Source organism: Amphiprion ocellaris, chromosome 4 (assembly GCF_022539595.1).
Source record: "Amphiprion ocellaris isolate individual 3 ecotype Okinawa chromosome 4, ASM2253959v1, whole genome shotgun sequence".
Lineage (NCBI taxonomy): Eukaryota > Metazoa > Chordata > Actinopteri > Pomacentridae > Amphiprion > Amphiprion ocellaris.
This window is the reverse complement of record NC_072769.1, coordinates 14,088,354-14,114,949: the sequence shown is the minus strand read 5'-3', so window position 1 is coordinate 14,114,949 and position 26,596 is coordinate 14,088,354. Positions and strand designations below refer to the sequence as shown.

The 26,596-nt window shown below is 37.8% G+C and overlaps 3 protein-coding genes across 6 annotated transcripts; all 3 read left to right on the top strand.

Moving 5' to 3' along the window:
• The first annotated feature begins 1,623 nt into the window (after positions 1-1,623).
• fip1l1b (FIP1 like 1b (S. cerevisiae)) lies at positions 1,624-12,518 on the top strand. Of its 4 annotated transcripts, none has more exons than XM_023272213.3 (16): positions 1,624-1,893; positions 2,580-2,634; positions 3,355-3,421; positions 3,623-3,735; positions 4,524-4,588; positions 4,717-4,824; positions 5,238-5,368; positions 6,438-6,556; positions 7,019-7,072; positions 8,041-8,140; positions 8,280-8,436; positions 8,533-8,614; positions 9,841-9,896; positions 10,168-10,357; positions 10,538-10,684; positions 11,910-12,518. In XM_023272213.3, exons 1-16 carry the CDS (start codon positions 1,815-1,817, stop codon positions 12,049-12,051), a joined length of 1,665 nt encoding a protein of 554 aa, XP_023127981.1. In that variant the 5' UTR covers positions 1,624-1,814; the 3' UTR covers positions 12,052-12,518. The 4 variants fall into 4 exon arrangements, with proteins under 4 accessions (XP_023127981.1, XP_023127980.1, XP_023127983.1 ...); XM_023272212.3 differs by having other exon boundaries at positions 11,907-12,518; XM_023272215.3 differs by lacking the exon at positions 7,019-7,072.
• Positions 12,519-15,222: 2,704 nt separating this feature from the next.
• Positions 15,223-19,496, top strand: LOC111569828 (uncharacterized). The gene is made up of 6 exons (XM_023272226.3): positions 15,223-15,476; positions 16,923-17,065; positions 17,796-17,857; positions 17,958-18,068; positions 18,353-18,451; positions 18,552-19,496. The coding sequence occupies exons 1-6, from the start codon at positions 15,366-15,368 to the stop codon at positions 18,674-18,676; spliced, it is 651 nt and encodes a 216-aa protein (XP_023127994.2). The 5' UTR covers positions 15,223-15,365; the 3' UTR covers positions 18,677-19,496.
• Positions 19,497-20,720: 1,224 nt separating this feature from the next.
• On the top strand, positions 20,721-25,318 carry LOC111569820 (uncharacterized). Its single transcript, XM_023272216.3, has 6 exons — positions 20,721-20,880; positions 21,017-21,162; positions 21,301-21,362; positions 21,505-21,618; positions 23,043-23,141; positions 25,062-25,318. Exons 1-6 carry the CDS (start codon positions 20,764-20,766, stop codon positions 25,226-25,228), a joined length of 705 nt encoding a protein of 234 aa, XP_023127984.1. The 5' UTR covers positions 20,721-20,763; the 3' UTR covers positions 25,229-25,318.
• The last annotated feature ends 1,278 nt before the right edge of the window (positions 25,319-26,596 follow it).

The following is a 26,596-nucleotide window of genomic DNA, read 5'->3' as shown; positions in this document are numbered from 1 at the left end:
AAAACCTGTCATTTCTTTTCCCTTCTCTATGCTAAGTACTTGAATGTGTCAATGCTTAAACATGTTTTTATGGTAAATTACATCATATGAATTTTCTGAAGTAAAGAGGTGTTTACTGCACACATCGGCACAACAGCAGCAGAACAGCAAAACGTGTTCACACGGCCAGCAAGTGATCTAAAATGTGCTGGATCCATATTTTTGTGTCGATCATATTGATGCAAGTGCCAGTACTAGTATTGGCACTCTAGGTATCAATCCACCCATTCTCACAAGAAGAAAACTGCAGTAACAGGCAAAAAACAGAGGGGCTTTCACAGAGCAAAGAAGACATTGTGGTGGCTTTATGAATTGCGCATATTATCATACCATCTGCACAACATAGAAAAACAAAAATATAAAAGCAGTTAATCTGTATTTCATTTCAAAGTTCAGTTCAGTTGAGTGATGGCACCAAAATGTCCCAATTTCGAGTGTCTGCAGCAGAGGAGGCTGCAGTTTCAGGACTGCACTTACTTTTCTAGGACCTGTGTTAGGAGTTAAATGGTTTATTCCACCAAAAATACCACATTCTGTCAAACTGTTAATAGTTTAAAAGGTTCGTTCCATGCTACTATTACTCGCTGATGAGACTAGTTGTTATTTGCATCAGCCCCATGGTGTCTCTGTGTATTGATCCTCTACAGTTTGCATACCAGCCTAATATCCATGTGGATTATATGCTCCTCTACATGCTCCAGAGAGAGCATGCACATCTGGACATATCTGATGCAACTGCAAGGACCATGCTCTTTGAAGCACCTTTAATTTAATTAACAGGGGATGCTTGGTGAGAAGATGAGGAGGATGAACAGAAATAGTCTCCTGGATTGTGGCCTATTTACCTGCAGACCTACAGAACTGTATCTTTGGAAGAGTCCTCAGCAGTGTGGGTACCCCTGTCCCAACTCTTATTTACCATTTCACCATCGTACTTCCAATACAGATTAGAAACTTAGAGTGTAGTTATTGTCATCATTATCATGACAGATTGCAACTTTGGTTTTACAAAACTAAATATAAAACCTTCAAAGGGGGGAAGACGCCCCTGGGGGGAAATATAAGATTAACATTGTTTTCAAAATTGGATATTGCTATTACTTTAACTGCAATATTAATGTTGCATAATACATATGAAAAACATATTTTTAGATGCCTTGAATATTACCAAGATGTTCTCTTTTCACATATTAAAGAAAAAACATGTTTTTAAAACTAATGCATACCCCTTAATATGACTCTCATGCAAATAGTAAAGGAAACTGTGCAAATGTATATTATGATAAAAGTAAAAATGCATTTTATACTTTCAAAATATTTCATCAAAAATACCTTTAAACTACTTCTGTTTAAAACATTAGCAAGAAAACAAGAAAACATGTGAAAAAGTGAAATAAAAAAATCTTAGAAAACAAATGGACAGAATTGATCAGATTATGACTTATCTTCGTTTATACTTTTGGTCGTGAATAAATGGGTCCTACTGCTGCGGCCCTGAGCCTGCGGCCTCCTCGGCTGGACGGTCTTCCTGTCCGCCGGGGGGCGCTCTGCTTTCCGCCGCCACACGTTGACCTTAGCGGGACGCCAACAGTCTCTTCCGGGTCCACTTTGACTCGCAAGGGTTGAATATGAACCTATGAAGTCCAAATTTATGTACATAACCACGTTTCCCCGCTAAAGTGGGATATCATAGTCGTATTTTTGCATTTATAAGCTTTGTCGAAGCTTGTTGTCGCTGCGGCTGCTGGTGGTTTAGCTCTCCGTGTTAGCTGAACATGTCTGCGGAGGAAGCGGACAAAACAACCACCACTGATGCCAGCGCTGGAGATGAGGAGGAGGAATGGCTGTATGGAGGTAAAAATAAAAACAAAGAAAAAAACACCTGTCCGTAAGCTGAATTCCTCCTAATCGACAGAGACGGTGATAAATGTGACAGCTACTCAGTTAATGAGCTGCTAACCAGCATAAAACACAGCCTGCTATGGAGCGTTAGCCTCGAAGCTAAGCTAGCAGCGCCTGTTCGGTTTGCTTTTGTCGGCCTATTGCAGCAGCATGACCCAAGGAAACGTAATTAATGATAATTCTGGCATATGGTAATGTAGTGTCCGGGATATGAATTGGCTAGTATTATTTCTGTCAAAAAGAAATAAGCGAGATATTATCGAAATCATAACATCCTCAAAAAAACATTTAAAAAAAAAAAAAAAAAAAATTACCCCAGCATGCCATTACAAACTAAGCATAGTGATGCTACAGCAATGTTTTGACCTACAGATCATCTTGCATATTTGATGTAAACCTCAGCAGAAATTACATAATCATTTTACTTTCTTTTTTTCTTAGTGGAAAGTAAATGCACAAGTACAGCTTACACTACAATGGTGACTCATATCGGAAAATAATTATAGCATGTGTTTCTTGCCTGTTTATTGTTCAGGCTTTGTTATTAAGTTAGAATTTGATCGTCTGATTGATATTAACAGCTGATGGTCTCCAGTGCTTGATAATACAGAACTTTTTTGCATTTAATTTTGTTTCAGATGAGTCGGAGAGTAAAGAAGAGGATGAAGAAGCCAAATTGAATGCTGCCGTCAGGTAACTAGCCTTCACCCAAACCAACACAAACATTTAAGTTAGTTAAGTAACTAAGTTATTTACAAACCTAAGAAAACTCCAACAATACAGCTGTTTGCATTCAAAATGAAAGATGTATTTGCAGAATAAAAGCTGTTTTAGGAATAAACACCCACATAGCAAAGCAATGTATTATGAAAACCCTGCAATGAATCAGAAACACCTTTCGTAAAGTTAATGTCCTAAAATGATGTTTACAAAAGGTTAATGAGTACTAGTTTTTCAACAGGACTGTTATTGTTAATTTGGTCTAACATGCGAGTAGACTTGATTATACTAGTGGTTAATATTCATATCAGAAAAGTGAAGCACATTAAAACTCTTGCCAGCCTGTAACTTCCATCAGGGCAGGAGGCAAATGTATAAGTACATGCAGTGGTGTATTCTAATACAGATCTTACATTATTCACACAGTGTTTGGAAGATCTATTTCCCAAAATTTTTTACAATGTTGCCAAAAATAAGTTAATTCTCCATGTGTAGTTTTCAATTTTGTGGACTTGTTTCCAATGAAATTTTATCCTTAGGGAGTTTTTTTGTGTGTTTTGTGTATCATTATATATTGCAAAACTGCCTATTTAACTATTATTTTCTGTGTTTTTAATGAATATATGGAATGTTTGGTTTTATGTGTTTGTAAATTACAGAAACACTGTGTCTCATGTTTTATTCTTTCTGCAGTGCACCTGCTGATGCTCCAGCAGACGATGCTGTCCCACACACTACAGGAAATGGAGTCGCCTCTGAGGTAGGAAACGTACTTGCACACGGTCTTGAGATGCAAGATAAGATCAAACTTTATTATTACTAAAGGAAATTCTTGTGACATGCACCTTTTTTGTCTGTTTTGTGTTTGTCCAAGTACCCATACCCTCTCACTGTTGTTTTCTCAGAAACTTTGCATTCATGGTTATCACACATCTAATCCTTGTGTTTTCTGGACTTTCAGGCCCCTGGAGAAGCTGCAGGGGAAGATGTGGACAGTGATAGCGACAGTGATGACGACGACGATGATGTCCGCGTCACCATTGGCGACATAAAAACTGGAGCTCCACAATACACGTAGGTTTCAGTCACATTGTGGTGTTTTATAGATGATTGCAACAGTTACTGGCTACTTCAAATAAGCTACTGGGGGAATGTTTTAGGATACGGGATCTGTAGCTGCTGACCTGCTGTAAAAATGCAACTTAATATGTTTAATGTAAGTGATAAAGATGGAGAAAAGAAACTGTGCATCTCTCCCATTAGATACTATAAGATGTTAGGAGTTTGCAGATACACTCTTACATCTCTAGAGTTGCTCACAAACTTCCTATCTATTTACGAGTTAAAATCTGGATGTTAATGATTTTCATGTGTCTGAAGCAGTGCAAACTGTTACAAAGCAAAGCTAACATTCCAGCCCTCGAGGCACTTTGTTGCACCACAGTCTCCCTTTTGTTTACATTTACTTCCCAGTGAGGTCAGGTGAGTAATCTTCTAGTGTGTGCATGTCTGAGATTAGATAGAAGAATATCTGTGAAATTTTGCTTTATGTTTGTGATGCGACTCCATTTCAAAATCTGTTCGGAATTTCAAACTCCTGCAGTCTAGTCCCAGCATTAGTCTGTCTCTTTATAGTTCAAATAGAATTGTTGCCACAAAAGAGTGGGCAGTCTCTTCGCAAACTATTCAGTCTCCTTCACTTTTTGTACACTTCGTTTAGTTTTATATCCAACTTTAGATGGATAACATGAAAGAAAATAAAAATACTATTAAAAGTATGAACTAAATATTATTTACTGTACTTCAGAGGTGATGTTGTAATGTTGCTCACAGGTTGTACTGTTGGTTATTTCCCTCTGCAGACCTTACGGAGCTCCACCTGTCAACCTCAACATAAAGACAACAGGCTCCAGACCCTATGGACAAGGTGTCACTTTATTAGTTAAACCTTATGTGATTTTATTTGCCATAAAGCAGTACTAGAAAAAAAATCACTATAATCTGCTCTTTTCTTACTCTGTGAACATCCTGTAACATGTTGTGTTGTTTCAATAGCCACAAAGCTGAAAGGAGTAGATCTTGATGCACCTGGGAACATTAATGGCGTTCCAGTCCTGGAGGTGGACGTGGAGTCCTTTGAAGAGAAACCCTGGAGGAAGCCAGGTGTGTGTGTATTTGTGTGTGTGTGTGTGTTGTCATGTCATGTCATGTTTAGCGACATTTTTAGTCCACCCCTAAAAACGAGAGCTGATGTTTTTGCAGTGTTTGGAACAGTCTGCATCACAACTTTTACGGGAAAAAAAAAAAAACTGTAGGTAATAATATACAGTATTTTCCAAGCTTGTCTATAGTAATGGTCAATAATTAGTGTTTAATAGAAACATTATGGTAGGATAGTATGATATAGCTCTGTTAGCCCTCATCTACTATGGAAAAACTGCATCTGTTGTCAGATACATTCTTTAAACAAACTGAAAATGAAATATGTGGAGCTTAATTCCTGGCTTCTGTTATACAGTATTTCACAAAATATGTGTTTTTTTTGTTTGTTTGTTTGTTTTTTTATCTATGTGAAGGAGCGGATCTGTCGGACTACTTTAACTACGGTTTCAATGAAGACACGTGGAAGGCTTACTGTGAGAAGCAGAAGAGGCTACGTATGGGCTTGGAGGTCTCCACAGTTGGTTCAGTCACAAGCAAGATCACTGTAAGAAACCTCGGCTCACTGTCTTTGCTTGTTTACTTCAACTTGCTCTACATTTCATCAGCTTTCTATTTCTTCTTAAGCACCTCTCTCTCTTCACAGTAGTTTGCCTAAAATACTGAATGTGTTATCACATCTCGTTCTTTGCTTTCTTTAATTGAAAATGTAATTATAAGAAACACATTACCCCATTTAAAGTCAGAGAAACATTAAGAAAAGTAAGCATTTTACTCTCCTTTCATGTATATCTATCACCTGTATTTCTACATTACTGTAAAGAGACTGCATTAAGAAAAACCTTGTTTGATGGAGGTGTAACAGTACATGTTCTTATCCTGAACTATTTGTTCATCCCTGTAATCCAAAAGGTTACTTTCAGAATCCTGTTTATATCTCTACATGTTGCAGGAACAGAGACTGTAGAGCTCGAGTTCCACCTGGAATGTTGTGGTGTTCGCTAATTGTTTTCTCTTTCAGCTATAGCATGCTTGTAGGGTTAGCCTTGAAAGCCTGGCAGACACTGTGCAGGTTTTATTTATGAATGTTATACAATATATTAACTGAATACACATTTTAATCTGCTTTACTCCATGGCAAGAACTTGCAACTTTTCTGGTCTCACTGTACGAATCATTTGACTGCCACCCCTTTTTGGTTTTGTCCAGTGACAAGCTATGTGTGTCCTCAGTGTTGACAGTCTGTGCAGTATTGCAGCTGAAACTGCACTGTTAATGTTCAGTTTAATTTAATTATGGATATTTTATCTTAATGGACAATATTCAGATTTACTTAATACTTAGGAATAAACAGGGCAGAGTCCTAAAATAGAAAATTACTGACATTTGCTAGAGTAAAAATTCCATACAGTGTTTTGCTTGTCAATGTTTACATTTTTCTGAATGTCTGACAAAAATGTTATTGTATACATTTCTTTTGTTTTTGCTGTTCTACTAAAAACTGTGAATTATGTGTACTGTTATTCCCTAATTGTTTGGTTATATATATCCTTAAATCAATATTAACTGTCTGCTATGACAGAAATACATTATGATGCTTATTTTGGCTCTTTCAGGTTCAGCAGGGCAGGACAGGTAATGAAAAGGACCTGTCAAGTTTGCCTGTTCACACCTCCAAACCAGACTTCACTTCTCCCGTCAACCTGTACAAGTCTGCTGTCAGTCAGGTCACCAGGTATACTTTTCCTTTTATCTTCACTTTTTAAATGTCTGGGATAAAACACACTCACAGCTTTCAATAGATATGAAGTGTATATAAAGTAGATAAGTCAGTGATGTGTTTGGGCAATAGAGGGCTGGATGATGATACTAAAAACAAGAGTAAAGAGGAAGAGACTCACAACACGTACAGTTAACTCTCCATCTTCAGAGGAAGGAAGAGGATTACATTTTAGTCATGGCTGATCTGTGTGCCACCCAGAGCTGATTATTTTGGAGGAAACTGCTCAGTGAAAAATACATTATTTGTTTGCTTTTTGAAATTCAACATGCTCAGACACTATCTCAACTCAGAAAACACACAGAAACACACCTGGCCACCTCCAGGTTTATCTTCCCATGGGCTGTATCTGTGTGTTTGTGTGTGTTATGCCCAATGTTACTCTCATCACCCCTGTCCTTTGTTTCAAAATGGTAGGATCTCTCCCCCTCAGTGGACTGGCCCGCCTCCTCAGGACATGTCCTATTATACGTAAGTGGACATGGCCTTGTCCCTACAAGGTTGAATTGGCCTGATGGTAGTAATGTGTATATGTTTTTTTTTTTCAAAAAAGGGGGCCTTGCCTTTTTCTTGACCATGAAATGTGAGAAGAGAAACACTCCCAGTGCTACTTCAAAGAACTTTCTTTTTTGCCCATATTTCTTCTCTTTTGCTTTTTATGTGCTTTTTGTGCATTACTGGAAACACAAGTTAGAGAAAGAAAGCTGAATGTTAACTATGTGAGGGACATAATAACAAATGTCATAACCTAAACATGGCAGTCATAATTTACATAATGAAAGCCCCTGAAACATGGGACATTGGTGCAGGATGTTTATTTAGGAGATAATCGCAGTGGTGATTAAAAAAAAGGTATTCAGTGAAAAAAATTAAATATTGCAATGCTTTTATTGACTAATATTTTTATAAACACAGACCAATATAATGTTTTTGAAGATGGCTTCTTCTCTAATGTCATTATTCTATGCCGTATGTAAATGTCCTTTTTATGGATGCAAATGGTTTTGTCTCCAATGTCTGAAAGGCTGAAATACAAACAGGTCTTAAAGAAACTCTAAATGCGGTGGCTGTTAAGAGTCAAACTGATAAATCAGCCGGAATGCTGTTTTATGCCTTACATCAATGCTAGAGTAGGTCTGAGATAACACTTAGAAGTAATGTCACCATTGCATAGTTTGTCTAACAGCGAGCAATGACATGCTGACTGTAAAAGTCTTTTATAAAAATCTATGGTTATCAGCCGGCCTGTAATTTGTCATCATGTTTGTGAAACTGTGGGAATTATTTAGGACTGTCATGTTGATTTGTAGTTGATGGATTTTCCTGAATATGTTTGCTTCTAGTATGTGTGAAAGTAGGCAAAGTCTTAGTAAAAGTATCATTTGTTTCAATAAACTGCTCAGTGTCTTGATGTCTGCCTTCTTCTTTTCTTTTTCTAGGAAGACGAGCGGTACCATAGATGTGATCGGTGGACAGACGGCCACAATCAGCAGGGTTGAAGGGCGACGCAGACACAATCTAGATGGCAACAATATCCAGGTACAAGGAGCAGTCACTTTTAATCCCCAAAAAACCCCCAAAAATCTAGACTAATATTTTCCTCTGGTGAGGTTTGTACTTTTATTACTGCTCTTAAATCTTGTGGCTACTCTGACTTTTCCTGTCTGCTGTTGTGCAGGTGATCTCTGAACACTCCACATCAGAGACGGAACCAACTCCAGCTAAAATTCCCCCCTTCTTCCCTCCTGGACCTCTTCCTCCAAACATCCCCCCACCTCCGTTTCTCCCTCCGCCACCAAACGTCAGCACTGCACCCCCACTCATCCCCCCACCCAGTAAGTTCAGTTTCTTCTCTTACTCGGTTTTTATATTTAATCTGTTCTGTTTTCAGTGCGTTTACTCTCCCTGTTTGTTCTTGCTCTGTCTTGTAGGGCTGCCCATTACTGTCCCTCCGCCTGGGTTTCCTCCTCCACCTAGTGGGCCTCCTCCTGCCATCATCCCCACTATGGACAGGTAACACACATGCTCATACACATGCACATTCAAAAGACAGCTAATGTTGAGACCAAATCTTTGTCCACATTTAACATCAAAGATTGGCGATTATGATGCAAGATCAGCAGTAACTTAAATTACAGGAAGTCTGAACAAACCAGTGCCTATTTGAAACAATACAGTTGCTTGGCCTCCAGTATTGTCCTTTACTGCTTTCTCAATGTCAATGACAGCTGCTCATCGAAATTATTTTACCCTCGGCACTGCCAGAGTTTTGCTATAGAAACATTAAAATGAAAACTCTTTTAAAAACCAGCATTAAGCCTAACCCTCTCTCCATATGGCTTTGAACATAGAGAGGTCAAACGCTGCACCCAACCTTTTTTTATATAAAGCAACAGTTGTTGTATCAATTAGTTGAATAATGTAATGACAAATTTATCAATTATTCTTGAAGTAATTTTTTTATTATGCAATCATTAAGAAAATTGGTTTACCCCAAATACATATCAAAGACTTGTCTCATTAATATCTATATCACTTTATTCATTTAATTTATCCATCAAATCATTATCATCACTGCTGTATTAAACAATAATAATAATAATAATAATAATAATAATAATAATAATAATAATAATAATAATAATAATAATAATGCCTTCAGATGCCTGAAAGGTAAAATAATTGCTGGCAAATCTATCTTTGCATCAGTGAGAAAAAGTGAAAATGTGATATGATGCTACTTAAAACCGATTTCTCCAAATATCAAAATGAGATGACACATAGTGCAGTGTTACGTACCTGAACTATATTGTTTTTAACATCTTCCTTTACAAGGAACTGTAGATGTAAATTAGATATCTAGCTAACTCTGGTCTGGTAAGAGTAACTAAACTGTATAGTCATGGTATAAAAGGTCTGTGTCACATCAGACTTGTTGAGAGTGACTTTCACACTTGCTACTTTTATCAGAAAGTAAAACTTTATTGTGAAAAATAGTTTGTTTCTTCATACTGCATTGCAAAAGTTTCTTTTAACCACTAAACATCACATAAATAAGACCCATTTTTCAAAATTGAACATGCTGGTGTCACTGTAGAGGTCATAGGTATGAGGACTTGGAAAACACAGTTTATCATCGCTGTTCACTGCTGCTTGCTGTCTTTGCAGTGACGCAAGTACAACAGCACACATGCTAATTACAGTATCTGTATCATGTTGCCTTTCCTCTGTTTCCACAGTGGCCACCCTGGAGGTTACGATGGACGCTCTGTGCCTCCGTACCCATTTCCTCAAGGTAAAAAGCGCTACAGCATGATCTGGTTTTCTGACCTTAGTGACACAAATGCTGCAGCTTCATTAATAAGAGATGAGATGGAACATTAGAGATGTGTTGTGATATGAAGGAGAAACAGTGATAATGGAGATGTGTGCAAACAAATACTAACAGAATAAATCCAATGTGTGTTCCTGTTTATTAACATGTTTGAATTAAATGAATAAATTTACACCATAACCAATCCTTAAAACATTTAAACACAAACTCTCCTCTTCTTTACCTCTCCAAGGTGCTTACCCTCCACCCATGGCTGGAGGTGTCCCTCCTCCTTGGCCCCCAATTATGGACAACTCCAAACCCTGGGACTACTATTCCCGTCGGGACGACAAGAGGGACAAGGACAGAGACAGACCCAGAGAGAGGACACATGAGCGGGAGAGAGAGAGGGAGCACAGCCCTTCAGCTATGAGCTACACCAGGTGGGACAGACCAAAACACAGAGACACTCACAGTATAAATGAAACATGCTGCAGGGTGGTTTTATTAGCATTTGTAAAACCCCTGAATGTGCTAAACAAGGCGATTAACAATGTTTTGAAGCAACACTTTGTTTTTGAACAGTAATAAAGTGAAGGCTCTTCTTGTTTCTGTCGTCATAGTGATGAGGAGCGGTATCGTTACCGCGAGTATCAGGAGCGAGCTTACGGAGAGCGCCATCGCGACCGGTCGAGCCGAGAGAAAGAGGAAAGACACCGAGATAGGCGGCACAGAGAGAAAGAGGAGGGTCGCCACAAGTCCTCTCGCAGGTATAAGAAGAGATCGATGATTGCTTTCTTCAGGGGGTTGTTTTCAATGTGTTTCTGATCTTGTGACAAGCTTTCTACATACAGACAAAATGGATCATGAAGTCCCAGGTCAAATCGCTTATGTGATCACTAAATTAGTTTTGTAGTTTACAGATTGAAGGGAAAAATGTGTAGTGTTTCTGTCCTTTCTCAAAGACAGCTTTTGGAGTTCAAACTGATGTTTACTGCTCTGTTCTGTACTTTATTGCTTTTTATTGGTGAAGTTTGAACTCTGGAAATCCAGTTGATGTTTCCCAAATTAGTTTAATGTTTGACAAACACACCAGTTATTTTTCGTTCTCCAAGCATTTTCTCTAAATGCACAAAACTGATATGCGGAAATCAAATAAGCATGAGGATAAAACAGTAACAAGTTTGAGAACAACATGGCAGTTACATCTTAAATACTTTCCTTATTAGAAAAGGCCTCATTAGCTCCACACAAGAACAGAGCTGTCTCTGATCTCTGTGTGTTTTACATGAATCATCAGCTGGAGATGATGCAGATTTTTACCAGAAACATACAAATTAGTTTAAGTGTTTCAGTGGGATGTCATATATGTAGTCATCAGATGCGTTTCTAAAACATATTTAAAAGATTTACCATTTAAAACAACTTAAAAAGTCCCACACTGTTTTAATTCAACACATGGAGCTATCATTAGCCAAGTCTGACGATACGCTCCCATTTTAAGCCAGTGTCTATTTCTTGCTGGTAAAATTATTTCAACACCTGAGAGATTTAAAAATTTGTAAAAATTTGGAGATGCTGTCGTCACTGAACTGCATATGTAGTTCATGAGAATGAAAAGCGCTCAGCAATTTTATAGGAAAGATGCTTAGCTAATGTTCAAACTGTATCTTTCTGTGTAAGTGAATCAAAATGTTTACTTTTTGTCTCTTTCCACTTTCTCTCAACCTTTTGTTTCCTGTCCAACAACTCCTCTTCCTCCCTTCATTTACCATCACACTGCCTCTCTGTCATTGTCTTTGTCTGGTTGTTCCTTCTCAATTCCTCTCCTTTTGTCCCTATTGATCTTCTTCACCTGTCTCTTCTTTCTCACCTCCCGTTCCCTCTCCTCTCTCGCCACGTCTGCCCTTTCCTTTCCTTCTGATCTCTTTAATCTCCCCTCTCCTCACCTCTTCTGCCCTTTTCATGTCCACATCCTTCTCCCTCCATTAGCAGCAGTAGCAGAAGGAGGCATGACAGTGAGGAGGGCGACAGCCACCGGAGGCACAAACACAAGAAGAGCAAGAGGAGCAAGGAGGGCAAAGAGGCCAGTGAGGAGATCAGCGCAGACCAAGAGAACCAGGAGGCCATGGAGTAATGACGACCACCTCCTGTCTCTCATCTCTCCATTTGTCTCCATACTGAGCGGAAAGGGAGAAATGACCAACGAAACCAGAAAGTCGCAGAATGATCGATGCAGCCCGTCACTCTCTTCTCCATCAATCTCCATTCACCTCCATCCTGCTGTCGTTTGTCCTCACCATCACCTCAGAATGGATGGAGCAGAGGAGGAGTTGAGGGGACGGCCACTCGTCGTCTTCATCCATCTTTCCGTCAGTAGCTGACACCAGTCAGACCATCAATCAGTCTTCAACCACCTCCTTCCTTTTCCCAACCCCTTTTTTCAGAGTTCAATTAGGTCACACTCAGAGATTTCACTGTATAGTCAGGATGACCAGCAGAATTTGATCTTTTTCTGTTGTTTGTTTGTTTGTTCTTGTCCTGTATGAAGACCTCTAGAGAAATCTGTCAGTTCAGTTCAATTAAAAAACACTTTTGATAAAATGTCCTTTTGTGACTTTTCTTCTTATAATAAATAGTTCTAAACCTGTTTGTGTTTCAAAAGGAATCAATAATAATCTTTGAAAGCCTTTGGCAATTTAAAAATCTACCCATTATGCATCTTTAAAACTAACAGAATGATTGTCCTCTTCCACCCAAAAATGTGTTTTTCAGATTACTCAGGTTGAATGCTTGAATGTCACACCACTAACCTGTTTCCACATTAATGCACAGAAGTTGGAAGTTTTAGTTTTCGACTTAAATCTTGGTTTAAGACGTGTACATACCTTGAGACGGAACTCTCCAATGAACTAGAGGACATCTTGTGTTAAGCGTCTAAAACTTAAAAGTTCAAAATATTTATACACTGCTCATAGATTCTAGAGTCTTGAAGGACTGAATAAAATTTTAAGATTCGTTTTTGTCGAAAAGACATCCCAGACATTATTTTTTTCAAAAAGGGTGTTTATTTACCGGTAACCAAGTTTTAGAACATCCCAATTTTTCCATTTTTTAAATTTAAATTCAAGTAGTTTAAGTCCAATGAATAGCTTGAAATTATACAAAGTTAAGTGGTGAACTGCCAGAGGTTGGAAAAAAAGGAAAGGCTACCCAAAACTGAAAAATAATGTACATTCCAGAATTATACAAAAAAAAAAAAACTTTTTCAGACTGAGGAATCAAAATTTGAAATCTCTGTTTCATCAGCAGGATTTTCGTACGCCGTCGAGTAGTGAAAGGATGGTTCCTCAGTGTGTGACATCAACTGTCAAACATGGAGGACGAATCATGATGGTCTGGGGCTGTTTTGCTGGATCCAGGGTCGCAGACTTGTACAGAGTGAGAGGAACCCTGAACCAAAACAGCTTCCACAGCATTCTGCAGCTCCATGCAGTAACCTCTGGTATGTTCCTAGTTGGTCAGAGGTTCATCCTACAGCAAGACAATGAAGCAAAGCATCAGTCCAACCTACGCCAGAACTACCTTAGGAAAAAAGAACCAGATGGTAAGCTTGAAATCATGGAGTGGCAGCACAGTCTCCAGACTTAAACCCCATCAAGCTGGTTTGGGATGAACTGGACAGAAGAATGAAAGCAAAGCAACCTACAAGTGCCACACATTTATGAGAACTTCTGCAACAGAGTTGGCACGAAGTTTCTTAAGAATATTTGATTTCTATTGTGGGAAGAGTTTTTTTTTTTATTAATTTGTTTATTTATTCTATGCTTTCATTTCAGAGTACAATGAGACATTAACATTCATAATTTTCAATAAAAAACTGGAAAAATTGGGGTGTTCTAAAACTTTTGACTAGTAGAGTATATGTTTAAAAAAAAAAAAAAAAAAAGTCTTCTACAGCTTTTATTGAAAACTCGACCTTTTCTCTGAATTGGGTTTCGAAAGAATTGTGTCCAAATGGTTGTTCTGTTCCTACAAAAAGATAAGAGTGTTAAATGCAAGAAGTTGTGTTTTGTGTGTGTGCGTTTTTGTTTTTTTTTTGTATTTTTTTTACCAGCTCACATGTTTGAATATTTATTGTACATGTGCACCTCAGGTCAGCTGCTTTGTGTGGACTCAATGGTTACATGATTCCAGCACCTTTTGGTCACGTTTTCCAATTAGCAGAACTCAGCTGGGGTTATCAGCAGTGGGGACAGAGTTCAGGTAAACATCAAATCAGTATTTTATGTGAAAATTCTGCACCCACAAAAGATTTTCCAGGAAGGATTTAGGAGTCATGATAGCTTCGGTTCTTCTAACATCCTGTCTGCAGCCCATAATGGTGATAATATTCTTATGTTTGGTTTCCTTTATACCACAGTATCGCAGATTCAGCCGTCCGATGCTTTAAATAAGTCAAATTTAGCTCTACTTCATCCATCTGCCACAGTAAAATAATGCTTGTTTATTAAGAAACTGATGATAAAACATTCACAGATTTACAAAACAAACTCAACCAGCATTTCTTTTATATTGTCTTCGGCACAGTTGTCATTAGCAAGCTCTGTATTTTTATTTATTCATTTGTTTGTGGGTTTACAATGGGACTAAAGGGCACAAGAACATTCTTTTAAACAAAGATAAGAAAAGTTAGCATCATCCGTTGTTGCTTGTGGTTGTGTTTGAAATGTTTTGTTGTCTCTGTGTATCATATTTCTTAAGACTTCATTGCATCTTTACAACAATGGGATGCTTAATTTTAACCCACTTGTTTAGCATTTACAAGCAATAGATAAACTTTTAATGATTAGTTTATAACTCAATATAATGCAAGAAGATGTATAGGTTTGTTTTAGCTCATAACAACTGTGTTCTCTTTCATTATGTCTTTAAACACTAGTCTCCATCTACAGATGCCAACTGGAGGAGTTACAGTTGCTGTAACATAATAATAAACACCTGCATGTGTTTACAGCTCAGTCACAGTGTGTTATAATGCTAAATACAGGTTATCACAGATGTACTGATGTAAAACTAGGTTTGAAATGAATTTGAATTTGAAAGTAGCTGGTTCCCTATATAAATGGGTGAAAAAAAAACTAAAATAAAGTTTGGCTTTATGAGTTTAATAGTGTCAATGACCGATTGGGTAGGATTATGAATGAGACTAAGGAAAGCATGTTACATGTGATCGGATCAACATTCTTCCAACGGGTCAAAGTCTCCCATCTGTTTACTTTGGTTACATCAGCTCACAGGACCATGAATATATGCTGCATCTGAAGGCAAGACTGCTTGGTAAGGAGTTTGTGCAGCCCTGAAGTGGAGACAAAGTACAGTGTGAAGGCAACTGCTTAGGAGAGCCACAGAAGAACATCTTGAGCAAAGGAGAGAAGAGCCATCTGCAGGATGAAGTGTGTTGCTGTCGGCGTGTTGCTCAGTCTCCTAGCACTGGGACGGCCTGCTCCTCTGAGCGACTGTGACACTGTGGTAAAACCAATAGCCATCAGCAGAGAATATGTAAGTTATTTACTGCTTCACTTTCCCAGAGGCTTTTTACAGACTATTAGACTGAATACAAAGCCTATCATGAAAAAAAAACAGAAAACTCTGTCAGCAATAACACATGATGTCTGTGATATCAGATACAACTAAATGTTACATGTTGAAATGCCTATATTTAGGGCTTTAATGACTGTGAAATAAACAACCTCTGCAATCATTCATTTCTGAATGAAACACAATTTATAAAATCTCATTAAAGAGATGTGAAACTGGAGCCATAATTTACCTAAAAGCTGTTTTGAGGAATCTATAAGGAGAAACTAATTCAGTGTGTCAAAGCCTGTTCCTGCTTCTAACTGTAATGTTGTTCAGTACCAGGAGGTAAACGCTACTGGTGGTAAAATCCTACAACAGGCGATTCCGGTACGTCTGGCGATAGATAGCAATAACCTGCAATGTTGCAGCGCCTCAGTCCTTTCCCGCCGTTTTTTGTCTCATTAAAGTGCTTGCTACAGTATGTACCATTGGTTTATTGCTCCACTAAAAAGCAGCGTGTGGTCAGGGTCACATTTCAGACGTCTACAGGTTGTTAACAGCACCTCAAAACTGTCATCTCCCTAAAACGTCTGACATGTTTTCAATAAATGTTTAAATGTTACAATGTCTCACCAAAAATCAAAGATTAAATTAAATACATGTCCACATTTAAGCTTGTACATTAATGCTTCAATTTTTGTTATTACCTCCCACCTTATAGTCCCAGATTTATTTTATGTCCCTGTATATAAAACTATATATGAAGTAGTTTAAATCAGCTCCACCTGCAGCAGCTACAACAGTTGCATACTACTAACAATTAACAACTAATGCTTCACTAATAATAATAATAATATAATAATGAAAAAAATCAGTTAAAGGGACAAAACCGGTATTTTTACTTTAATACTTAAACTACATTTTGCTTATAATGGAGTATTTTTTTGCAATGCTGTATTAATACTTCTGTTTAAGTAAATGCTCTGTATACTTTTGCCATCATTGGTCTTTGTGTATTTGTTTCACATTTTTGTACGTTCAGCTGACCACTGGCTAAAAAACTAATGCTACATTGTGCCACAGCAACCAGTTTATTCAGCAGGTGTATACCTACTTAACAGTGCCTTTCTTATCCCTATAATTAAAACTTAAATTATGGAGTTCTTTCCAGAAATTTCCTCATAAATTTTTAGGAGATTGTGCAGACTTGACCTGAAATCACAAATCTGTGAACCAAAGCTTTTCCACCTTCCTATGTGGTGTCGTTTTATTATCAGCTTTGAAAAATATGAAGGGAGCTCCAAATGTAAACACTGCTGTTAGACTCCAAGCATATGTCCTTTAGTTTGTCAAACTGTATCAATATACATCATCAGTAAGTGAGAAATGCTGACCAACAGTATCTTCTGTGTCTGTGTGCTCCAGATGTTGGGGAGATGGTTGTACATCGGGGGGAGCTCTGACCTCCCAGGAAGCCGCTCGCTGGGCCACCTGATGTCCAGCGCCTGGTTGAACCTCGCTGAAACGTCCCAGAGCAACGTCCTCACTCTCACCCAGACCCAGAGATTGTAAATCCTCTGCCACACTTTCTCACCACACCGCTGTTAGAAATAAGACATTTGGAGCCAATACCTATACCACAGAACTAAATTTCCAGTCTGAACCACATGGCAGAAAGAATAAATATTAATATCTATTTTATTTATTTATTTGCAGTAAAGAGTTTTGCTTTTGCCACATGGCAAGCTTAACAGCAAACAATTAGTTGCATATTTTAGCAGTTTTGGGAAATTTAGTGCGCTGAGCATTTTGTAGCATATTCACACTAGATCAAAGATCTTCATAGTTTATAATTAATAAAAAATGTTTGCAGTGTTCACTTTTTTATGTCTACATAATGTGCTTTGCTATAATTTAGGTGCAAATACATTTAAAGTTGTTTTAACAAAATGTCTGGAGTGGATATTGTAATCACAATATTTATGCATTATCAGTTTGTAAAGTTGTTGTTATGAGTTCACTTTTTAACACCGGGATATATTAAAATTTTGGGATCATCTGCTAAATATGTTTAGAGTAAAGCAAAACAAGGAGCTGAAAGATGCTGAAATGTGAGTGGAAACTGCAGAAAAACACTCTCCGTGTACAGATAATCATTTGTTCTGCAGCAAACTTCAACAAGTCACTTATGGCAGCTGAAAGTATGTACAGTTAAATACACATGGTGCAGCAACTAATGTATAGGTGCTTTAATCATATTATGATGTTCTAATGTCACTTTTATTTCCTTCCTCACAGATACAGTAAATGCACAAGTCTAGTATACAATGTGACCTTTGAAAACAGCATAATGTTAATTGGTGAGTGAAGAACTGAAGGAGGGAGATTATTCAGAGTTTTCGAGGAAACTTTCATTCAAATACAAACCTAGTGTGTGGTGCTTGTGTGCGTTTTGTACAGAACAACCTTTCTACCTCAAGGAAGTCTACCTGACAACTGAGCCTGACTGTCTGGTCGCCTATGAAGAAATTATCTCTGGGAGAGATACGTTTACCAGTCTTCTCATGTTTAGTAAGAAACATTCATCAATCCTAAAACTTTAAATGAACACAATGATGGTAATGAATACTTTTCGAATGGAATCATTTTAAACCGAGCAGTAACTGTGTGTGAATTCTGAGCTCTTTGTCCAACTTAGTACAAAATTCAGTGCAGAAACAGATGTAAACTTCACAGACGAAATCAGTGATTCTCATTATTTTCTTTATGGTAGTATTTTTTAAAAAATCATATAAAGTTTGATATTTAAATGAAACTCCTGGTTTTGTCCTTTATTCCAACTTCTTTGCTTCCAGGCAGGACAAAGAGTGTCTCACCTGCTGCTCTGGAGATGTTAAAGAGACAAGCAGAGTGTCTGGGGATGACGTCGCCCATAATAGTAGATCCGAACTACGGTGAGAATTTTGACACATTTTCTTGTCTCCACTTATTGTGCCTCCATAATGTCATGCATTATAGAGCTGTTTGATGAATTTTCACTGTGTATGTGAACAGAAATGTGTCCAGATGACATCCAGCCCTCTGAGGGGCTCAGCGCTCTCAATTCATTACTGGAGGCCAAGATGGGACATCGAGTTACAAGAGTGCTGGATTATCTTTTTGATATGTTTGTCAACTGATTTTCAGTGGTGGAAAGTAACTAAACAGACTGACTCAAGTGCAGTACTTAAATATAATTAAGAGGTACAAATTCTTTACTGAAGTATTTCCATTTCTTTTTGCTACTTTATACTTCCACTCCACTACGTTAGACGGTATTATTGTACGTGTGAAACTACATTTATCAGAATTTTTCTGTTTAATGGATAATATAAGAAGCTTTTAGATTACAAGGATAAATAAAGTTTAAACAAGTCTTTTCTAACTGTTTCGGCTGCCGACATCTCACAAAAAGGAGCAGTGTGTAGTTGGGGTCATATTTCAGATGTCTGTGTAAAATACTGTTTTCTGCCCTAAAGCTTCTCTCTTGTTTTAATTTCAATAAATGTTCAAATGATCCAATAACTTACTTTAAATTGAGGATTAGAGGAAAAAACTGATTTGCATATCTGAACTTTTTTCCTTTCCCATTTATCATCTGATGAGTCCTCAGATTTATTTTATGTCCCTGTATATAAAACTGTATATAAAGTAGTTGAAACTAGCTCCAGCTGCAGCAGCTGCACCAGTAACCTGCTGCTGACACACTCATGCTTCACTATTAAAAATCTAATGATGTCACATATAAAAATAAACCAGTCACAGTGACCAAACCAGCACTTTTACATTAATACTTCTAGTAACATTTTGATGTTCATACTTATATAGTTTTACTTAAGTAAGATTTTTCATGCCTGACTTTTGCTTGTAATGGGCTATTTTTACGTTGTTGTTTTACCCAAAGGTTCCATATTGTGCCACTTTTCAGCAAGTTAATAAAAAGCTCACATGCCCCCAGAATGTGTCTCTCAATTTTGTAGCTCAAAATACCGCAAAAATGGTTCAATATTGTTGTGTTACTGTGTCTGTAGCTTCAAAAGCAGATGAGCTGCTGCTGCCCCGCCCACTTCAGGAAGAAGACTCTCTCTGTGCCTGTTATTAAAAGTGCAGAGATATACACTTGATTGCAAAACAGCCAACACAGATGTGAATCAGTGTGTGAGAGCAGACCTTTCTATTGCCTCTAACTTTCTGTCCGAGTGGTAATTTCACTTGTAAATATCACCAATTTCATAACACAGCACTTTAACTCATGTGTGGTGAGTTTGTCAGACAACATAATAACTATAAAATCAGGATTTTAACTATGTTGGAAATGGCTGGTTAACATGCTGTCATAACGGGCTGCATTTCAGTCACTATTTCATACTCATTCTGTTGAAACAGAAATATATGTAAAATCAGAACGGCTATATCGGTAAACTGCTTATATTAAAATACAGTGTATGTGAGCACAGAAAGCAAAAGAGAAGCGAACAGATGTAAAAAGCAACCGAGTTAAAGTTGCACTGAAGCACAGCAGGCGGCATGAAAACACAATCACCAACACGCAGGCCTTGTTTCCGGTTTTCAGGTATTGTTTTCCATCTTTATTGAGTTCTGACCTGTGGCCATGTGATCAAAGCTGAATATAATGTTAGCCACATTAGCAGCACAATGTGCACAGTACACAGCATGGCATTTGGTTTGCTTTGATTGTGGTTGAGGTATTTTAGAGTTCGCAGAAGCAGGGGCGGGATCACACAAAGTTTGAGCTGCACGACATCTGGCTCCTTAGCTTCTACCTTGAAACTGGATAAAATTCTGACTGGCCTGTAAAGTTGGGAGGGAATCCATCTGAATCTAAAGGAATGGCAGAAGTAAGCATCTTTATAGATTCATAGCTTTTATCTCATGCCTCCCAGTTTATAAATGAGTGAATTTCCAATATATAGGCCCTGTAATTGTTCTTGAGCCTGTGTGATCTTTTCCAGTCCCACAGTGGTTAACCTTAGAAGCTCTATGGGGTGAAAATCCCTGAGGTGGTGTTGTGGACACAAACTCTGCCCCACTTTTGCCACATCACCTTTCTGAGTAAATAACAAACAAAAAAGAACTTTCTGTTTCTCCGCCTTCAGGCCAAATCACACCGCATAAGTAAACAACTGTCATTTCATGTGGGCTGAACCTTGTAATTTTAAAGCACCACTTTATAGCCTGGACACATACAATCAGCAGGCCAGCCAGGATGGGGCTTGTTCATGTTGCTCTGGTTGTGTTGAGTCTTCTGTCTGCTGGTCAGTCAGCTCCTGTGACCAGCTGTGAAAGTCTGCTGCAACCTCTTGAAATCCAGGGAAGAGATCAGGTAAGGCACTTTAGTCTCACATGTCTCTCACAGTCTCATTTTCTGCATTTTGTTTTATTGAAAGAGAAAATCCCGCTGTCCATTAATATTACTATTTGTCATCTTGCACTACTGAGCAACACATTGTCTGTTTCAGCTGCTGGGAAGATGGACGTACATAGCAGAAAGCACAGACATACCCGGAGCCAGAACACTGACGAAGATGCTTATTGAGACCACCTGGCTGAACATCACTGCTGGTGACAACAATGATACCATCAATATTGTTCAGAATCAAAAAACGTAAGTTCAAAGCTTAATTTTAAAGATTGTGAGTTCACATTTTACTCAACAATTGTTATTGTAAAATGTTGTTTGGGCATCCGCTGGTGTCGTTCCCCATTTCAAATCATTTCAATCTTCAATTTCTCCTTGTGAAAGGATGGGCCTTTGTTTGAGTGTCTCTTCCAAACTGACCTTGAAAAACAACACTATCAGTAGGGGTAAGTAGTATTGAGGAAACATGCAGTAAAAACATTTTGATGGACCGAGTACCTGCACAAATAGATTCGGACTTTGTGTCCAGTGTTGCAGTAACCATTGTTGTCTTTGTTGATCTGTGTGTGTGTTTGTATGCATCTGCAGAGCAACCTTACCCTGGTTCTGCCATCCTACTGAACACCGGCTGTCCTGATTGCCTTGTTTTCTATGCAAATTACACCATTGGACAAAGCACATACAAAGGTGTCCAGCTCCTGAGTAAGATAAGATTTTTTTCAAATTATATACACTACTGTTCAAAAGTTTGGGTCACTTAGAAATGTCCCTTTTTTTTTTTTTTTTTTTTTTTACAGAAAAGCATTTTTTTCAATGAAGATAACATTAATCAGAAATACAGTCTAGGCATTGTTAATGTGGTAAATGACTATTCTATCTGATTTTTAATGAAATATCTACATAGGGGTACAGAGGAACATTTCCAGCAATCATCACTCCTGTGTTCTAATGCTACAATGTGTTAGCTAATAGTGTTGAAAGGCTAATTGATGATTAGAAAACCCTTGTGTAGTTATGTTAGCACATGGATAAAAGTGTGAGTTTTCATTTAAAACATGAAATTGTCTGGAACTCTAGTGTATTTAGTCAGCTGAGTCTCTCTTCTGCCAATTCAGTAACCTACAAATCACTCTACTATAATGTCCCTAAGTGTAGAGGTGTTGCTGTACACAGTATTTCAAAATCTCTTTAGGTTGGCACACTTCTATCATTTACAGCAGTGGTGGAAAGTTAGTACACTGACCTAAGCACTAGACCTAAGTACATTGTTGGGGTAGAATTTTTGTTTGGTTCAACCTTATGCTTAGAGAAAAGTTTTACTTTATACCTAACGATTTCTTAGTCGAAATTGAAACTTCACATTGAAGATATGCTAACCTTTCAGAATAAAGCACATTGGCAGTTAAATCAGCGTCTCCTGACCTTTTGCCCTTAGCTTCTTGTTTCTAATTTCTATAATATGATACAGATTTCCACTCTACACTTCTCATGGGGTTTTATTTGAAAAAATTTTTGAGGCAAAAAAAGGTAAAAGCATCCAATATTTCAAAATCAAGGTAAACTATTGAAATCTATGTAGCAGAACTTCTCTTGAATCCACCAACTGTGTATAAAATAGTTAAAACTGGACCATGAGCACACAGTAAACAGTAAAATACAGCTTCTTACATATTCATGCATCACTACTATATAATATTAGACAGAAGCGGCTCTTACAGTATGTTTATTTTTGATACCTCTGGTACATTTTGCCAGTTGATACTTCTGTACTTTTACTTTTGATGTAGTATTTTCACATTGTTGTTTTGGTGCTTCCTTATTAAGTAAAGGATTCAGTCTTCTACTAGAGTCTCAGTAAACTAAACGCATCATACGGTTGAGCTGTGAGTCGGTCTGTCCACAACTGATAAGCAGCAGCAGGAGTTTAGATGCTAGAAGCTCTACAACACATTAAATTCCAGTACAAATTTTCTTTACAGTTAATAGCAGGCAAGCAGATATTGCCATCCCTATAGCACCACATCTCTGACATTAATCTGTCTCCTTACGGTATAAGTTCTGAGGTGAGCCTGCGTCATTCAGTGCTGCTGTATGGGTCCTTTGCTTACCATTGTTCTGTTTCTCAGGTAGGAGACCTAAGCTGTCCGATACTGAGATGGAAGAGGTTACAAAACAAATGATGTGTCTGAACTTACCGAAACCCGTTGTCCTGGATCCAGAAAAAGGTATGAATTTTCATCTTAGTGCAATCATAAAGGCTACAAGGCTTTAAAACCATGACTGTTCTGTGTTGTTGTGTTTAATAAGGTTGTGGATATGCACAGTGTGTTTTACTTTTACTTATTTTGTGAAATGTTACTTATATGCTTGTAATGTATGTGGATGAAAACAGATCATACTAGAATTTACCATTCAAAAGAATCTGTAGGTTGTGTCTTTATTTGTAGTGCAGCTGCAGCATTATCTTACTTAATATAGCATAGCCAGGAGCAAAATGCATTTTTATCAAATTACTTTCAACAAACTGCTACTTTAGTTAGATTTATATTAGATCACAGTTCATGTTACACAAATAGGTGTTTCTGCATGACATCTAGAAGCTTGGCATACACCTCTGCCATTTATACGAGGCATGACAGCAGGAATACGGGACAGTCACATCTAAGTGAATGGTTACCATCAAACAAAGTTGATTATTGCTGTTTACATCTCTAAGCAGTGATTTGATTCTTAGTTTCCACTTGTTTTTTTTTAACCAGGCATGTGCAGAGGGGGGAGCGGAGGGGGCTGAAGCACCTGCCTCTTTGCCCTTTGATGCCCAAAGTGCCCTTTTGTCAAAACAGTTTTTTAAATTTTATTTAATTTTGTTTTTTTATGTAAGTGTGTGTGTGTGTGTGTGTGTGTGTGTGCGCGTGTGTGTGTGTGTGTGTGTGTGTGTGTGTGTAAAAGTATTTGAGGCCCAAAATAATAAATAAATTTAAAAAAATAAAATAAAATTAATAGTAATTCAGATCTACCCTCGGTCGGTCACATGATCCACCTAGACGTCCCTCACTGCTCTGAGGTGTCCAGATGTTCCCTGTAACTCAGCTCTAGCACCGCTAGTCTAGAAACCGGAGACATCAACAACTGATGGTCCTGATGCTGAGGAGGTTTTCCAGCGGTAGTCGTTTGTGCATGGCGTATTTTTGCAAGATGACTAAGTGAAGTGAGCATCCTGCGTGTGTGTGTGACTCTGCACACACATCTCTCATCATTTATAGCCGCTAGTTAACCACACAGCGTGCTGAGAGGATAAAGTCTGCCAGGCTTCTTTTTGTTTCTGTATGTTTCTGTTGTCATGGTTAAAGTCAGAGAGATGTATTATTGAGTGAGTTGCAGTGTGCTTCCTGTGTTTCTAGAGGCAATGAGGCATAGCTGATGTTATTTCACTGAAACTATGTACATGCATTTTCACATAATTTTGGACTATTGCAGTATAAATACAATGACAATAATAATTAGAAGAATTTGAATTGTGATTTTCTCAACCTCTCATTTAAAGATATCAGTACTTGTTCATAACATTTGTATATATAGACAAATTAAATATAATATGCATAAATCTAAAATATATAACTTTTATACCTTTGCTGTCTTGCGCAAAGTGGATAGTGAAACTGAATAAAATCACAAATACATTTAAATACATGATTTCTGCATCATTTAGTTTTTTTTGTTTACTTTATTATTAGCACTACAAATAATAAAGGGCAGATTATGAATCAGCGCCATGGAGCAAATCCGTGGCTATACAGTATATGTCTTGAAAAGGTATGAAATTTAAAAAGATTATTGGCCACATCAGGGTTTGAACCACTGACCATCCAATCAGCAGTCTAGAGACTTAACCATTGCACCACTGTCTCCATGTTACATTCTCAATGAATATGGGTTCCTGCAATTCAGCCAGTTATATTGTAAGGTATGTTTCTGTATGGTGTTTCAAATTCGTGCTCCATGTGCCCCCTTTTGACTTTGAGTACCTGCCCATCCAAAGGTCTCTGCACGGCCCTGTTGTTGAGCATGGCTGATGAAGGCTGTCATTCATGAAATACTTTTTTCCTGAAACAAATGAAATTAATTTGTAGCTCTCTACCTCACAGGTTTCTGCTCCGAGTCCCAAGGAAGGACCTTTGACCTGACTGATACCATTAACAGCATGGGCTCCGATCAGTTCAGCAAACTGGACAAGATTTTCCAAAGTGAGGGTGGAGTACAGACACTTATGGAAATGATCACCAGCGCTGTAGCTCGAATAAATTCTAATTAACTTAGTCAGAACTGTCAGGCGACGCTTTGATAATGATGAAGCCGTGTCTCTAAAGAGAATTTTTCCATTACAGTAAAGTTGGTAACTGCACATGAAGCATATCTGTTGTTCATTTATGTCATATTTAGGAAATAATGATTTAGATTTGTCTTTTCTCTTTCATTTAATTGACATGAAAAATCCTTCCAAGACAAATTGTGAATACAAGGCTTAAACCATACAAGTAACAAATATGTATTTTCTGGATAAACATCCCCCCAAAACATTCCTTTTCGACATCTTTAAATCTGATTACAACATGAGTAGAAAGCTTAAATTTTATTTCAGCCTCAGAACTTTAATGCACCAGTTTTTTTGCTTCAAATTTTGGGTCTACTTTTTTTTGGCCGTTGCGTCAAATTAGGTTATCCTTATTTGTCCCCAGTGGGACAATTAATTATGCAGCAGTGAGATACATTTAATGCAAACAGATACGGCACAGGAAAATCATAAACACAGTAAAATATTCAGTTAAAAATATAGAAAATCAAAACATTCTGCAAATGCTACCTTTTACTGTGAGAGATATAAAGAAGATTTTTGCAATTCAACTCTATTCATTTTATGTAGTTAAAATTTCACTTCTGTGTCACAGTTATAACCAGTGTGACCCTGAAACTCAGTCCTTGACCAGGCAAATATGCAAACTTAGTGATATTAGGCAACATTTTTGTGCAACATCATTACACAAACAGATTTAAACTTTGTATCAAACTTTTCAGCAGCATTTCTGTGCTTCTGTGTTCAGCAGAGCTTGTCCTCATATGAACTGCTACAAATTTGTAAACTGGCCTTTCAGGTCAGAGAAAGATGATAATGACAATAACAATGGCTACAAAGCTAATTACAAACAATAAAACACAGACTTTTAAGGCTTAATCTAGAGGGCTGAGGTAAACTCCAGATTTTAAGTGAATGCCATCATCAGGTTACCATTCCTGCAAAACTGTGATGCTCTAATTAGCTATGTTTTGCTTTAATTAGCAATTACACTGAAATGAAACGCTCAGCACGTTAGCATTAGCGGTTGTTAGCATTTAGCTCAAAGCACCACTGCATGTAAGTATGGCCTCGCAGATAGGGTTGCCACCCGTCCCTTAAAATACGGAATCGTCCTTTATTTGACAATTAATTGTCAGATTGTTCCGTATTTTCATAAATGCCCCACACACGTCTGTCACACACTCATCAAAACTGTCTAATGAACAAAATAAAACACAGGAAATATTAAGGGCAGCCAATTTCTTCCACGTAGGACCTACGTAGCGAGGACCCGCGAGGTCCAGCGGATAGATCTCAGAGTTGTCTACGTGCCCAGTCCTGCCCGGT